Genomic DNA, 17,536 nt, shown 5'->3' with positions numbered 1-17,536 from the left:
CTCCTTCCATTTTGTACTAGATCCTATCCTATCTCTTCTACTCAAGGACGTTGCTCCAGCAATTCTTCCTTTTTCCTACATCAATTTTATCCTCACTCCTAGATCCTTTCCATCTGCAACAAGCTGGTATTTCTGCTAAACATATTTCTTCCATTTTAAAATAGAAGAAAATAAAACAAAACCTTCCTTAGCCCCACTACCCCTCTGCTCCAATTTTCTCCACTCCTTTAAAGTAAATTCCTTAAATGGTTTCTAATTTCTTGCTTCCTATTCTCTCCTGAACCCCTCTGGTAGGTTTTGGCACCCACTACCCCACCAAACCTGATCCCCACGTTGCTAAAGCCAATGGCTAATCAGTCCTCCTCTCACTGTTACCGGCATGTGACATATGTGACTTCTCCTCTCTCCTTGAAATGCTTTCCTCACTTGACTTTTAGAACACTACACTCTCCTGGCTTTCCTCCTTCACTGACTTTTCTCAGTTTCCTTTGCTGATTCATTCTCATCAACACCTTCTACCATCTCCAAATCAAAACTCTTGGCTGCATATCACACATAAGCCAATTATTCCCAAATTTATATCTCTAGTCCAGAACACTGTGAACTCCACAGACACACATCCAATTGCCTACTTGACATTTCTATTTGAATATTTAATAGGCATCTTAACATGTCCAAAACTAACCTTTTAATATTATCCCTCAAGACTTGCTCCTTCCAAGGTCTTCTCTATCCTAGTTAATGGCAGCTCCATTTTTCTGCTTTCTCAAAACTCTGGGGTCATCTTTGACTCTCTTTTTCTCTCCACCCCATTTCCAACCCATTAGGAAATCCTCTTAGGCTACTTTCAGAAGAATATCTGCAGGATCACTTCTCACTGCTAACCACCTTGGACTAAGCCATCCTCATCATTGTAATCACCTGGATTGTTGCAAAAGCCTCCTAAATGGGTGGCTTGTTTCTAATCTCACCTCCTTCGGTCACATGTAACCCCTTTAAAATGTTAGATCATGTCACTTTTCCACTCAAAACCTTCCAATGTCTTCCCATCTGTATTAGTTAAGGTAATGTTAGCTCTGAAAGAGATCCCAATATATCAGAGGTAGAAAATAACCCACAGAATTCATTTTTCACTCAGAAAAAGTCCAAAAAAGTTGTTCCTGTTAGTGAGTGTTTTTCCACAAGAACCTGGGCTCCTTCCGTCTTGTGATGGGCCATCTGTACTACATGATTTCTAGGGTTGCCACAGAAAGAGAGCTTGGAGAATGGCTCATAGCAGGTCTGTAAGACCAGTACTGGAAGTGGTAGACATCATTTCTGCTACTTTTCCTTTGGCCAGAGCTCAATTACCCAACCATACTGTAGTCCAGCCATGTCCATAGTAGGAAATAGTCCGGTCAACAGCCAGTCTCTTCCATGTCCTAGTCATAGTCCTTCTCATAGTAGAGTGAAAGCCCTTATAGGAGCCAAAAGGCCGTACATGGTGTCCTTCTGCTCCTTTTCCACATCTCTGCTCCTTCCTCTCTGACCTCATTTTCTCTACTCAATTACCAAGGTCCAGCCACACTGGCATCCCACTGCTTCTTGAACACTGCCAAGCATGCTTCAGGTCAGGACCTTCATTCTTGCTGTTCCCGCTTCCTGGAATGTTCTTCACCACCTTTGGATATTACATGTCTTCCTCTTTATAAACCTTCCCTGGCCACTCTTTAAAGATTGCAACACCATCCTGGATAGTCCCAGCTCTCACTTCTCTCCTTCCCTGCCTTATTTTATTCCTTGGTACCTATCATTACCTCCCATTCTCTCTGTTTTGCTTTTTTATCTGGACAGTTGGCTACATACCAGAATATCAGCATCATGAGAGAGTTCGGTCCATTTGTTCAGTGCTGTATCCCCAATGCCTAGAACAGTGCCTGGTACATGGGAAACAATCCATTTATTTGTGGAGTAAATGTTCAGGAGCACTGAAGAACATCATGCTTGAAGAACATCAGCCTTTTGCCATAAACAGTACCTCAGTACTTCTCTGAGAGACAGCAACTGGGACTCATAGGCTTTGGGGGCAGCTAAGGTGACATTTTTTTTTTTTAAGATTTTTTTTATTCATGTAACAGAGAGATCACAAGCAGACAGAGAGGCAGACAGAGAGGGGGGGGGGAAGCAGACTCCTTGCTGTTCAGAGAGCTGGATGTGGGGCTTGATCCCAGGACCCCGAGATCATGACCTGAGCTGAAGGCAGAGGATTAACCCACTGAGCCACCCAGGCGCCCCAAGGTGACATTTCTTATGTGTGTCACCCTTCAAGTCCTCTTCCTCCTCCACCTACTTTCTAAATCCTGGGCTCCCTGGAGGGTTAATGTACTTTTCTTTCCTCAGCTCACTCATTCTCATGGCTGGCTTGGCTGCCTCCTGGTCAATGATCCTTCTGAGTATCTCCTCCAGCCTAATAACTCTTTTTATTTTAATTTTTTTGAAGACTTTATTTATTGGAGAGAGAGAGAGAGAAAGAACGAACAAGCAGGTTGAGGGACAGAGGGAGAAGCAAACTCTCTGCTGAGCAGGAAGCCCCATGCTGGGCTTGATCCCAGAATCCTGAGATCATAACCTGAGCTGAAGGCAGAGTCACCCAGAGGCCCCTATTAACTCTTCTAAGATATTCTGCCATTGTCTTAGGCTCTCCATGTCTTGAACTCATTTCTCTTTTCTTACACCCATTCTCCCAGTTTCCTATGATTAATAATATAAATTTTTGAGTGTTCCTTCATTTCTTTCATGTAAGCAGTCACTAAGCTCAGGACTTATTTCCACTTTAAAAATTCCTCTATATAAGAGTTTTTTCCACTTTCCTTGCTCTGCCTTAGGCCAAGCTCTTACCCACAGGGAATCACAGGGATGGAGGGTCCCATCACTGGCAGAGTCCCACTGCCTTATCCAGCTTCCTCTAGGACCCTTCCAAGATGGGTCGTTCTCCCATCGGACTGCAGTTCTTTGAGGGCTCGGACCATGTTCTATTCATTGTGGGTTTACCAGCACCTGCCACGGTGCTTGACTTCAAGGAGGCAATTCCTAAAGTGTTAAAAACACTTCCTGATGCAGTCTCTTCTATAGTTAATCCCTATTAGAAAGAACTCCTCCTAGAGAGAACACTTAGAATTTTCAATCTCATTCTACCTCCCACATAGGCACAAATTTAGAAACCTTCAAAAGACCCATAATTCCCTCTGCCTTCAGCTCAGGGTCCTCAGATTAAGACTTTATATTACTTAGAGAAACTTACATCTATGCTTTCTCTCCACATTTTTTTTTTTTTACCTCCTCCATCCCCTACCAGGCCTAAGAATTTACCCCCCAATCTGTCCCCCACCTTCTCTTGTTCCTCACTACTGCTGTTGCTAAATAGTTGCATTCAGGAATTCTTTAGTCCAGTCTGAGTCATAGCTTCTTAGGAAGACCTCTCGGATTACCAGCAAGGGTCACCGTCACTCTTTTGTCTGAATTGCCAAAGCATTCGTTGTCAGTGTCTCCTTGGCACTTAAAAGTGGGTTAACTTGCTTTGTATTTAAAGCTTTCATCAACATACTACTTGCTTCAATTGGATGTTAAAGCATGAGGCTTTATGTGCTAAGAACAGAGTAAGTTTATGTTCCATTTGTGTTGCAAACATAGTAGTCCTCATTCAATGTTTGAATTTCATGACATGAAATTGAATAAGTGAAAAATTTCCTGTATTCCTCTTAAATCAGGGACATGATGTGGGCCCTGCCCATTCAGTTCATGAAATTATTGAGCTTTTTTTTTTTTTTTAAGATTTTATTTATTTATTTATTTGACAGGCAGAGATCACAAGTAGGCAGAGAGGCAGGCAGAGAGAGAAAGAGAGAGGAAGCAGGCCCCCACTGAGCACAGAGTCGATGGGGGCGCTCGATCCTAGGACCCTGGAATCATGACCTGAGCCGAAGGCAGAGGCTTTAACCCACTGAGCCACCCAGACGCCCCAAATCATTGAGCTTTTGCTCTGAACTGGGCAGCAAGGTCAGAGCTGTAGATTAAAAAAATGAATAAAGCAGGGGCGCCTGGGTGGCTCAGTCAAGTGTCTGCCTTGGCTTAGGTCATGATCCTAGGGTTCTGGGATCCGGCCCCCCTCCAGCTGCCTACGCAGCAGTGAGTCTGTTTCTCTCTCTCCCTCTGCCCCTCTGCCTGCTTGGGCTCTCTCTCTCACACACAAATAAAATCTTATTAAAAAAAAAAGATGAATAAGGCAGCTCTTTACCCTGGAGCTTAGCCTAGAGGAGGACATCTCGATAAAAAGCTTTTCATAGCAAAATTTGGCAAAGTGTATTGAAGATACAAAGTGTTAGGAAGTCAAATAGAGGAATTATGTCTAGCGGGGTCAGGAATGACTTCAAAAGCTAACCGGGACTTCTATTGCCATTCATTAGGCAGAAAATCAGAAAAACGTACTTAGTCCTGGCAGAGGAGATCACTTGAAAAAGACAGATCAAATCAAATACAGATCAAAGAGATGTGAAAGGGCGGGTTGTTAGGAAACAACGAGAGGTGGTGGCCAGAGCAAAAGCCAAGTGGAAGGGACTGGTAGGAGATAAAGCTGAAAGTTACACTGGAGCCAACGAGTGAAGAGCCTCTCGTAGGCTACATCAGGGCGGTATCAATGACGGGAAATAAATTGGGATTGTTAATACAATCGGCGACTGATAGAGTCGAATTAATTCGGCCCGGCGTGCTTCCACAAGCAGTTATCCTTGAAGATAACTACAAGGCTAATCCAAAAAGCCGTGTGGAGGCCGAGTCACGCGCTGTGAACCGGGGCGTGGCCGCCAGACAGCAGCGCGCACACGCCACCCGGAGTAAGGGGCTGGGACCCGCCATCCCCACAGGGCCGGGAACCCGGGTTGGGCGGGAATCCGGTCCACGCACTCGGCGCGCTCGCGGGGACGTGGCGCTTTCCAGCCAATCCCGGTTACGCGACTGTAGAGCCAATGGATGTCCAGGAATGCTGCACGTCAGCGGCGGGTTAGTTGATGATTGGTCAGAAGGCTGCCGGCGAGGCGGATGGGAGCGGGGCGCGGAGCTGCTTCCGGTTGGGCGGTGCTTGCGCGCGTGAGCTGAGCCGGTGGGTGAGCTGCGGCCGCGGGACCGTGGGCTGTGGGCGCTACGAGGAAAGGTAGGTACAGCGGCCCTCGGTTCTTCTGCAGCCTCGTCCTTTATCGCTTTCTTTTTGTCCTCGGCCCTCGCTCGCGACGCGGCATAGGTCCCCTCCGTTCGGGGCCCTTGTTTCTGCTAGCGCGGGGTACGGGCCCTGAGCCTGCTTGCGACCCCGGGGCCCTCCGCGCGCCGTCTGAGTTGGAGGCCGCTGCTCGCCCTCCTGCGAGCGCTGGGAAGGGGCCTGGGTCTCGGGGAACTCCGGCTCCCGGATTTGCGTTCTGGGGGGTACTGTTTTGTGCCTGGCTCGCCACGTCCGCGCCTGGGCCCCGTCTCTCACCGAGTCCCTCCTGTTTGCCTACAGAAGGGCGGAGAGCGGTGGGGTAGTGTTATTGTAACAGTTCTCTGCCACCTCCCACCAGCGGGCCTACCTGTGTCCTCCAGCGCTGCCCCAAGGCCACATCCCGAGAGGAGGGTGCGTCTGCCAGGAAAGTCGTGTTCGCTGACTTTGAGGGTGTAGAAACGGGGCGGGGGGAGGGGGGAGGGGGAGAAAGTCGGAAGACACTGTGTGATTAAAACAAACACAAAAACTTTGATAGAATTTTAAAGAAAAGCTGACTGCTTCGAGCCTCCATGTTTGGCTGCATACTTCTGTCAGCGACGGGAAATAATTTTTAAAGCTTTAGTAGGGAATTGTATTTTACCTTTTTTGTTGCTTTTAGCTGTGTGGATCTTAGTTCTCATTTTTGGCATGCTGTGTGGAGAAGTAAAGTTAATTTCCAACAGCTGCCCTGATTAAGAGCATAGTTAGGTGGTCGGTAGTTTTGAAAGCAGCTTTTGCACCGCGGCAAAAGTTTCCTACTAAAGTTGTAGGATCTCAATTCCTGATTGTATAAATTCCCAAAGTAATGTCTCTGAGAATTGAATTGCGATCACTTCCTGGTGGCATGGACCATAAAGTCAACGTTAATGAATTGGGAATAAGGTTGCTTCTAATACGGCTTAGTAGTTGCGAAGTAGAGGACGTGTAATCTCTGATTAATTTATTTTTTGCCTGAGAGTGGAATACACAAGACAAATACATGTCTGACCTCATCCCTTGAATTTAGTTAACCAGGTAACAATGGCCATCGCTGAAGAATTTAAGTATTATAGTGCAAACCTGTAAATTGTATTTGCGGGTAGAGGATGAGTTGCCTAGGCCTAATCTGAGTTTTACAGTGATTCAGGGGTCTCCAGTAGGATTTTTTGAGGGGGGGGATTGCAACTAGGAGGACCATGAACTGATAAAGGTGAATTGGGCAAGCCTAAGTGGATGGTACTTGGTTGCAGCTTTGACATCAACTCCTATTGATAACTCTCAATATAATTGTTGGCTTTGTTCATTTAATGATGTGTCACATGATATGTATTTGTGGCATTTTCTATATGTTACACTAGTACAGGAGATAGGTAACTGATATTAACACAAATTTACTATAACGTGGGTATGTCGGGGTGTTAGAAGGACAGAGGTGTAGCCAGGGATAGCCACTGGAGATGGTAGGCTGTAACATCCTAGATCCTTTGTGAACTCTTAAATACGGGTGTTGGTTGGTGTTGTAATTTATGTATTAGAGTTAAAACAGCTGAAATAACACTTTGCCTGTTGCTGCCTGATAGCCAGTTCCAGTAAGGGGAATTGGGGGTTGGAGAGCAGGCAGGAACTGCTTTGCTGCCAAGTACTGTCCAACTAATGCAGTAAAATATATTGGTATATAAAAAATGCAAGACATTGTATTAGGAACTGTAGAAAGATACTAATTTGTAATAGCTGAGAGTCCTGCCTTTTAAAAATGTAGTGTCTATAGGGGAGCTAAGGAGACAACTTAAAGTACCCTATGATCGTTATTGTGGAGTGGTACAAACAAGTTTTATAAAAGTTGAATGCGTACGGATTACTTCCAGATGGAGTAATTGTCGTAGATATGTCTTTTCATTTAGGACTTTAAAATTTATAGACATTTGGCACCAAAGGGAGTTTGAGCTAAAATAAATACCAAATTCTCAAGGACTTTTTGTGTGTTAAGCATGCACTGCAGCATTGCAACCAGAAAACAAAACTCCTGTCTCTGCATTTTGCAAGGCATTCCTATGGCCATTAATTATGTGTTAAAGTTTCATCAGCCTCAAAGGAAACTTTTTTCTCCCAGAGTTTTTAGAACTTTTTTCTTAATGTTTTCACTTGTAACGAGAAAATTTGAAAGTTTGTACTGAGCTGCTTTGGTTATAAAACTAAGGAAACCTGAGTAATGGTTTGTCATTCTCAAAGCTCTTCTTTAGGCAAATTTTGCAGTTTTTGTATTCTCAGCTGTCATATAAATGTGTGTTCTCAGTACCACAAATAATTTAATTAGAATGTGTTCATGATATGATGTAAATTTGCTTTGTCACTAGAGAAATATTGAACAAATGGTTTCTCATTATGACTTTTACCGGATCACAAAGGATGACATTATTCCTTGGATGTGATAATCCATTGTGGTGCTTGCACTAAAATTGTAAGTGAGGAATGTCAAATAAACAGATAGCTTTAATTTCTATATTTCATAACATTCATAACAGCCTTAGTACATTTACACTGCTGTTAGGCTGTTCCCCCAACCCAAGATGATGTAGACACTTAGGGAGTGAGATCCTGGTTTTGCTACATTATAGAGGATTGCCCTTTTTTTTTTTTTTTTTTTTTTTTTTTTGCTGATTATCCAGCTCAGAGAACTGGAATTTTACTACCACACCCATTTCTCCCACTTGTTAACTTTGAGCAATGGGTCTTTGGTCAACCAAAATACCTGTGGGATCACTCAATGCTGATGTTCTTGAGAAGTTGTATTTAATCCAGACATCTGAATTTTCCTGGAACAATTTCAGTGTTCTGTGACCAATGACTGGGAACAAAAGGAGGGATATGGCAAGAATTTAGAGCTTTCAAGGAAATTTTTGAATGGATAAAATAAATTCATTCTTAAGGCTAGTCTTTATGATTGAAAGAAATTTAGGCTTGTGCTGTTAATCTTTTCTCCTTATAAATTAACTGGAGCAGTCCATGAAAGTAACTGTGGAAGACCATTATTGGTGAGATATTTCAAAAGGATGATAGTTACGTGATCTTCCCTGTTCTGTTTAATTTATGTCTCTAATATGGCATTATCTAATAGAAATATAGTACATGTCACATGAATATAGTTTCACCTGAAATTGTTAAACAGATTAAATTGATTTTAATAATTTAATCCAGTACATACAGAATGCCATTTTTCTTTGTAAAGTGTAACATTTGATCACAGTTTAATTTACACCAGCCACAGTTCAAGTGCTTAGCAGCTGCATGTGATTCATAGCTATTATCCTGAACACTACAGGTCTAGAGTTTTTTTCAAAGATTCTATTTATTTTATTTTAGAGAGAGCGCACATGCAGGATCCAGGGGAGGGACAGAGGGAAAGGGAGAAACAGACTTTCCAGTGAGCAGGGAGCCCAACATGGGGCTCAATTCCAGGACCCTGGGATCATGATCTGAGCAGAAGGCAGACACTTAACCGACTGAGCCACCCAAGCGCCCCTAAATTTTTTTTTTTTTTTTTTTTTTTGAGAAAAAAAATTAGATGTTACCCTTGGCGAAGGAGAGACAGAATTTTGGAAAGAGAAACTTAGAGGTCATTTGAGAAATAGGAGATGGGGAGATGCTTTTTCTACAGCCATTGATTTACCTTCTAGATCACATGATAAAAGTTCATGCAACTAAGTATTTCTGTTTTCCTGATATCCTGTTTTCCATTGATGTGTAGCTGTGATGAAGAGGGAAGGAGAAAGAGAAGGGCCATTTATAGTCTTCCATCATTTGGTTTCAGTTTGAAAAGATAGAGATGCTTCAGAAATAACTGCACTAACATGGTTCTTCAAATACCTTGTGTGAAAAGTTGTTTTATACTGTTCTCACATCTTCCCATATAAAATAACCTTTGTCTTGGGGGATATCCTTTGTTTCTACTTGAACATTTTTATGTACTGTATGGATTTAGATAAATCTAGTACAGTCTTTTTTTTTTTTTTTTTTTTTTTTTTTTTTTTTTTTTTAGTGTCTATGGTCATAGAACAAGAGGCCCGTGCGAAAGTTTCTGATAGTCAGGAGTCGGTATACTATATGTGGGTACAAAGAGTGTATATTTTTTAGAAATTATTCATTTATTTATTTTTAGAAGTTATTTAAAACGCAGGGTTTTTCATTGTCCACTGCAGAGAGATGAAATTAGGACCATTGGCTTTGTCCATCACGCAGTCCTTGTGACCTTTTTAAGTAGGTTCATCAGTGGTAGATGGAAAGCTAGATTTCCGGGGATGTCTGGGTGGCTCAGTCAGTTAAGCGGTTGACTTGATCCTCGGATCAAGTCCCTCATCAGGCTCCTTGCTTGGTGGGGAGTCTGCTTCTTCCTCTGCCTGCTCTGCCTATTCTGCCTGTAGCTAGCTCTCCCTACTTCTGCTCTCTCTCTTTTTCTCTCTGACAAATAAATAAAATCTTAAAAAAAAAAAAAAAAGATTTCAGGGTGGCAGTAGATAGTGAGGATCAGAGATAACAACATAGACACTCCTATGGGAGAAGCAAAGGGAAGGGCAACCTTGAATGAATAGCCAGGTCTGGGAAAGACTGATTTTGGATTGTGGAGACCTGATAAGTGTTGATTGACAGAATAGGGGAAGGAGGGGCGTCTGGGTGGCTCAGTGGTTTGAAGCTTCTGCCTTCAGCTCGGGTCAGGAACATCGGGCTTTCTGCTCGGCGGGGAGCCTGCTTCCTCCTCTCTCTCTGCCTGCCTCTCTGCCTACTTGTGATCTTTGTCTGTTAAATAAATAAAATCTTAAAAAAAAAAAAAAAGAATAGGGAAAGGAGCCTTTAGAGGCATGGGATTGGAAGGTTAATGGAAAGAGAAAGGGAAAGGGATGGATAGATGATAAAGTAGAAGCTCTTGGGCTCAGGTTATGATCTCAGGGTCCTGGGATGGAGTCCCGCATAGGGCTTTCTGCTCAGCAGGGGGCCTGCTTCCCTTCCCCTCTCTCTGCCTGCCTCTCTGCCTACTTGTGATCTCTCTCTGTCAAATAAATAAAATCTTTAAAAAATAAAGCAGAAGCTCTTTTACTCTCGAATTCTCTTATCCTTGTTATCAAGATGTTAAGCTTCAAACTTAAATGTAGTTTTGCCTCTAAATCAGTGAGCTACTGTTAATTTCTGTATGTTACATGTATCAGAACTTTGTACAGTATCTTTTCCAGCCTTGGTAATGGGCTTTGGCATTTATTCCTATTGTAACATTTGGGGTTTGCAGGGGTTGTCATGGAATTATGCAAGAATTGTTAGGGCATTTTATTCTGAGGATGTAAATAATTATATATAAAATTTTCCTAAATGTGAAGTTTCCTTATTAATAGGCATAAAGAAAGTCTTCTGTTGCAGTGACTTGATTTTACTTGATTTTTTAAACCGCTAACATACAGATACTGTTTGGATGTATCACAAAATAGATATTTATTGTGGAAAATAACAGAGTTGTTTCTTGTCCTTAAAGAGTTTTATTGGTCTAGAGAATTGTTTGTAGTTCGAGATGGAAGTTTTATTTTGCCCTAAAATAAAGGCATACTCATTTTGGCATTTAAGAGAGCCATTAAATCTTTTAATTTTCTTCTGTTCGCTGATTTGATTGATCATTTGAATTATTGAAGGGCAAGCTGAAGAGTTATTCTAGAGCAGCATGTTTTACTTTAAAAAGTTTATGTCTTAAGGGGCGCCTGGGTGGCTCAGTGGGTTAAGCCTCTGCCTTCAGCTCAGGTCATGATCTCAGGGTCGTGGGATTGACCCCTGCATCAGGCTCTCTGCTCAGCAGAGAGCCAGCTTCACCCCCCCCCCACCCTTTCTCACTGCCTGCCTCTCCACCTACTTGTAATCTCTCTCTCTCTCTCTGTTAAATTAAAAAAAAAAAAATCTTAAAGAAAAATAAAGTTTATGTCTTAGGAATAGATATGTGAGGGTCCCTGGGTGACTCAGTTGGTTAAGCGACTGCCTTTGGCTCAGGTCATGATCCTGAAGTCCCGGGATCGAGTCCCACATCGGGCTCCCTGCTAGGCAGAGAGTCTGCTTCTCCCTCTGAACTTTCTCCACTCATGCTCTCTCTCTCTCTCTCTCATTCTCTTTCTGTCTCAAATAAATAAAATCTTGGCGGGGGGGAGTAAAGATTTTATTTATTTGACAGACGGAGATCACAAGTAGGCAGAGAGGCAGGCGGGGGGGTGGGTGCAGGCTCCCTGCTGAGCAGAGAGCCCGATGTGGGGCTTTAACCCACTGAGCGACCCAGGCACCCCCAAGGTATGTGATTTTTTTTCAGTCTCGTTTTTTAGTCTGGAGAAATAGCTTGAAAATGTTTTCTTTGCAACTAGTATTGAAAAGAGTTTTAATAATATTTAAAAAGTAATATACAGAGGTGGTACACAGTGTGTATTCATTTACCAAATATAGACAACAGAGTACAATATTAAAGTCCACTCCACACACCAGCCTCACCACCCCACCCATCTCTTCTCCCTTGAATCTGGGGGTTACAGCTCTTTTCATATAGATGTTTATTCTTCCACGCCAATTTTGCACATATGTCTTCTATTTTATACAAATAAAAACAACCTCAGAGGTTGTTTGGTTTCTCTTTTTACATAAATTTTAACATTGTTTTGCAAATTGCTCTTTTGTTCGCTTAACATGTCTTCATGAATTCTCCATTGCAGCGTAAATAGATCCACCTTCTGCCTTCGTGTAGTTTCCCATAATATAGATTTAATATGTATTTACTAGTTCTCTGGTTTAGTTTGTTTTCCTTTTTTTTTTTATCATTATAAACGTTCATTATGGAATATATTTGTGCAAGTGTCTTGTATACATATTTGGGCGTTTTGATGGGATAGCATGAAACAGAATACTGATAAAGTTTCAGAAGCATAGCTGAGTTCTGACATTGGTGGGAACAGCTTAAGAAAAGTCCCACCTTCTTCCCATTTCCCTAGCAGTCTCATGGTCATGCTTTCACTTTGTTTCTTACGAATTTTCGTCAGTCTTACCAACCATCCAGTAAGAGTATTTTTTTGAGAATGGGCATCCCAGGAGTGACTGCTTCCTGTCATCTCCTTAGAGGTGTTTGTGTTTGACTTACTCATGCTGTCCTATTTACATGGAATATTTTCTACAGTCTGTTGATGACTCCTCTGCCATTTCAGGACCTTCTCCCCCTTCCCCACTACACTGCTTTCCCAGGTATGGAATACAGTGTCCTTATGTGCTTTGCAGCCTGAAAGTTATTCATGGCAGCCTCAGGTTGTGCTTTTGTATAATCATCTCTCTAGGTTGTGTTGGGATTAAATCTATTTCTCTGTTTGCTTTCTTCCAACTTTTAAGGAATATTAATGTAACATGCTCACCATTAGTTGTTGTAAGCATTTCTTTAGTTTACTGAATCCAAAGGACTCTATAAATCCAAGGTAATGCAATGTAACTTCCTTTACTATTTGTGGATTACAAGAAAAACATACACTGAAATATGTCTAATCTATTGGCATACTTAATTTCTTTATCCCCTGGAACAATTCATTCTAGCTCCCAGTACTTTCAGGCAGGATCAGATATATGAAGTTTATTCATATTAAGTATATTTTCAGGTCAGATTTTTTTTTTCCAAGCTTTTTCTTACTTATTTGTCGAGAGAGAGAGCACAAGCAGAAATGGAGCCTGACCTGAGCCAAAGGTAGGCACTTAACAAACTGAGTTACCCAGGCACCCCTAAGAGAAATAATTCTTTTTTTTTTTTTTTTTAATATTTATTTATTTGAGAGAGAGAAAGTGAGACAGCGCATGAGCAAGGAGAAGGTCAGGATCATGACCTGAGCCGAAGGCAGTCGTCCAACCAACTGAGCCACCCAGGCGTCCCGAGAAATAATTCTTTTTTTTTTTTTTTTTAAAGATTTTATTTATTTATTTGACAGAGAAATCACAAGTAGATGGAGAGGCAGGCAGAGAGAGAGAGAGGGAAGCAGGCTCCCCGCTGAGCAGGGAGCCCGATGTGGGACTCGATCTCAGGACTCTGAGATCATGACCTGAGCCGAAGGCAGCGGCTTAACCCACTGAGCCACCCAGGCGCCCCCCGAGAAATAATTCTTAATCAGGAAGAAACAAGATAGGGTGTTTGTATGATTGCGGCTTTTAAGATTTTATTTATTTGAGAGAGAAGGAGAACATGAGCAGGGGGAGGGACAGAGAGAGAGGGACAAACAGACTCCATGTTGAGCGGGGAGCCCAATGCAGGACTCCGTCCCAGAACCCTGGGATGCTTAACTGACTGAGCCACCCTGGCATCCCTCAGGTCAAATTTCTTAAGATATTACTTTGGCTATTTGAGAGGTTAGTTAAAATAGTGGTTCACAGCCTGGCTGCCTTTTAAAAATATTAATAGGGGTGGGACTTAGTGATCATATTTTCATAAAAGTCTTTGGGTAATTCTAGGGTACATTTTAGATTCAGAACCACTAAGTTAGAAGTTCTGCTGAAAGAATTTTCACGTTTTTAAAAATATTCACATAAAAATTGTGAGCCCTTGGACTAGATGATTCCATTAGTGACATCCCTAGGGAAGTAGAAATCTGGCTAGCATAATCTTCAAATTAGGGTAAAGTAATTAATGCATTTACCTTTCATGTGATGCAGTGGTCCTCTGTACTGAGCCATTTACTAGTTTCCTAGGGCTGCTGTAACAAATTAGCACAAACTGGGTGGCTTAAAAGGTCAGATGCTTATTATTCTCTCATAGTTCTAGAGGCTAGAAGTTAGAAATCAAGGTGTTGGCTGAGCCATGCTCTGTCTGAAGGCCCTTGGGGAAGATCCTTCCTTCCCTCTTCCTAGCCTCTGGGGTTGCCAGGAATCCTTGACATTCCTTGACTTGCGGATGCATCATTCTAATCCGGCATTCATAAAAGGTCAGATGCTTTTTATTGGCATTCTTTTCTCTGTGTGACTGTCTAAATTTCCCTCCTTTTATCAGTCATTGGATTAGAGCCCACCCTGTAATCCAAAATGACCTCAGTTTAACTTAATTACATCTGCAAAGATCCTGTTTTTTTTTTAAGATTTTATTTATCTGATAATTAAGATATTATTTATTTAACAGAGCACAAGCAGGGGTAGCAAGAGAGGGAGAAGCAGGCTCCCACTGAGTAGGGAGCCCAGTATGGGACTCGATTCCAGAACCCTGGGATCATGACCTGAGCCAAAGGCAGACGCTTGACGACTGAGCCACCCAGATGCCCCTAAGGTCACATTCATGCGTACTGGCCTGTTAGGACTTCAGGATATATATATATATCTTTTGGGGGGACACAAACCCACAAACAAGCCTCATGCCTAATAACTACCTGCCTATCCAGTAAGGGAGCCATTGGTTACAAGTGGAAATGTGTAAGAGATTTTCTGAATTTACAAAAACTGACTCCCTGCGGGGGGGAAGGCATTCAGAATCCATGTTCTACTGGTGAAAGATTAGTTAAAATATGAAAGTTGGGAAAATCTTTGCTCTTTATTTTTAATTTGATAGTTTTTTTCTCTAAGACCTACTGTCTATAGACAATACTGTGGGGCATCTGTAAAGTATGCTAAACAAATTACCATTCTGCACCCTCTCTGCGATTTTTTGGTCAGTATTTTTTGGTAAAGTGTCCAAGCCTTGTGCTTGTTCATTAGACTCAGCTGTGCCTGCCAAGATTCTGAAGGTATGGAGTAGGACCTGGGGTCTGTCTGCGCTTTGAACAGTACTCCAAGCATCCTCATGCCGGGGAAAGTCGGGGAAACACAGTATAAGGAATGCCGAAGCAGTTGCTCTCCGTCACATTTGAATGGTTTGATCTCTGAAGGTGGTTTGAAGTTGACCATGGATATGGGAGACAACTTGTTGCTATATATAGGACAAAGAATCTGCTCAAATAGTTTGTGGTTCCTGATCTAATGATCACTATTACCACCTGAGAAACATTTACAACTTCAGGTGCATGCATTCAACTTCAGAAATTCTAATTGAATGGGGGAATTTTTTTAAAGCTTCTTAGGTGATCCTAATAACCAGCCAGTTTTAAAGACCAGATCCCTGATATAGTACAAAAAGTAAAGTTTTTTGTAGTCAGTAGGTCTGAATTTAAATAAAGTTGGTCTTTTCGCTTTTAGTAGTAAGAACTTGGGCAAGAAGATTAATGTGTTTTAAAAGGGAGCCTACTTACAGGGTGGATATTTTAACTGATTCTTTGTCAGCTTCCAATCATGTGAAGGAAACTGGTGAAAATTCCTCACCATAATATTAGAAAGTGATATTCTACCATTCTTATTTTTTGGATTAAGTAATAATATTTGGGATAATATCAGATTAATAAGTGGATATGAGCTTTTAATTTCTTATTTGATTATAGAGCACACTGTTTCCTGAATTAACTAACCTTTGTTTTTCTTTAAGATCTAATTATCATGGACCTGCGACAGTTTCTTATGTGCCTGTCCCTGTGCACAGCCTTTGCCTTGAGCAAGCCCACAGAAAAGAAGGACCGTGTACACCATGAGCCTCAGCTCAGCGACAAAGTTCATAATGATGCTCAGAGTTTTGATTATGACCATGATGCCTTCCTGGGCGCCGAAGAAGCGAAGACCTTTGATCAGCTGACACCTGAAGAGAGCAAGGAAAGGCTTGGGTAAGGCACCAGCTCTCAGGGGGCTAAAGTAATTACATTTCATTACAAATCGGCTCATTCTTTTTTTTTTCTTCTGGCTTGGCCACCCAGTATAGGACTGTTTGAACTACATTTTCTGAAAGCTAACCACAGAATTGCTACCACTAAAATTTAATTAATTGCTTGCTTTCATAAATATCTCCACTAACAGTTTTACCTCATTCTACAAAGCAAAGTCATTTTTCTTAAAAGTACCAAATGCTACCACACCCAAATTGAAATGCATCTTATTTCCAAAGGAACATTACATGGGGGGCCTCTTATCCCTGATAGTTTTAATTTTTAAAAATGATCTGTAACCTATTGATTGTTCCTCAAGCCAAGTCTTTGAGTGGAAAATAAACTGCAAATGAGACCCCTGGGCTAATTTCTATAGTTTGTGATTTCTGAGAATATCCTTCACCCTCTTTGTTTTCATTCTCAGATATTTGCTTAATTAAAAACAAGAGCCTTTTAGAAGATTATAATAAGTAACAGTCTTTTTTTTTTTAAGATTTTATTTATTTATTTGACAGAGAGAGAGATCACAAGTAGACAGAGAGGCAGGCAGAGAGAAAGAGGGAAGCAGGCTCCCTGCTGAGCAAAGAGCCCGATGCGGGACTCGATCTCAGGACCCTGAGATCATGACCTGAGCCAAAGGCAGTGACCCAACCCACTGAGCCACCCAGGCACCCCAATAAAGTAACAGTCTTAATGTTGAGTGTGAGTTGCCTTTTTTTTTTTTAAGATTTTATTTATTTGAAAGAGAGAGAGTGAGAGAGAGCGAGCATGAGCAGGGGGAAAGGGAGAAGCAGACTCCCCTGCTGAGCAGGGAGCCTGACTTGGGGCTTGATCCCAGAACTCTAGGATCATGACCCGAGCCAAAGGCAGTCTCACTCAAGCAACTGAACCACCTAGGTGCCCCTGTGTTGCTGTTTGAATAACAAGTGGGCCATAGTTGGGTTCTGTGGCTCTCAGCAGGCGTCTTTTAACTTAGTGAGTTGATTTGGTGGAATCCCACTTGATTATTTCTGAGGATCTAAGAATGTCTTTTTTTTTTTTTTCTTTTGGCTCATCCAAACCCTTCCTTTTTGAGGAAATGCGTTATTAGTGAACATTTTCTCCTTAATGAGCACCATTGGTGTAACTTTCTGAACTATATTTAAGAGATTTGTTTGGAAAGTTGTATTATGTAAGAATTTCCAAAAGTATTTTGCCATCCTGGATAGGACTGTGAGTAGAAGATGTTATAGAGGGGCACCTGGATGACCCAGTTGGTTGAGTGTCTGCCTTCGGCTCAGGTCGTGATCCCAGGGTCCGAGGATCGAGTCCCACATCGGGCTCCCTACTCAGCATGGAGCCTTGTTTCTCCCTCTGCCTGCCGCTCACCCTGCTTGTACTTTCTCTCTCGCCAAATAAATAAATGTTTTTTAAAAAAATAAATGAAACAACAAATAAATGTTTTTTTTTTTTTTAAAAGACATAACAGTTTGTTTTGGGTGATACTTCAGAATAAATTTATTTTATGGGGCGCCTGGGTGGCTCAGTGGGTTAAGCCGCTGCC

General features: G+C 41.9%; 1 protein-coding gene across 2 annotated transcripts in view; it reads left to right on the top strand.

Moving 5' to 3' along the window:
* Window positions 1-5,062: 5,062 nt before the first annotated feature.
* CALU (calumenin) overlaps window positions 5,063-17,536 on the top strand; it is a 30,819-nt gene continuing 18,345 nt past the window's right edge. For both annotated transcript variants that reach the window (XM_082694081.1, XM_082694080.1), the window contains exons 1-2: window positions 5,063-5,185; window positions 15,723-15,954. In XM_082694081.1, the coding sequence (XP_082550207.1) occupies window positions 15,734-15,954 (221 nt within the window). In that variant the 5' untranslated portion in view covers window positions 5,063-5,185; window positions 15,723-15,733. The remainder of the gene's footprint in view (window positions 5,186-15,722; window positions 15,955-17,536) is intronic.

The sequence above is a fragment of the Mustela nivalis genome (assembly GCF_964662115.1).
Source record: "Mustela nivalis genome assembly, chromosome: 12".
Lineage (NCBI taxonomy): Eukaryota > Metazoa > Chordata > Mammalia > Carnivora > Mustelidae > Mustela > Mustela nivalis.
This window is presented reverse-complemented; position numbering and strand designations above follow the sequence as displayed.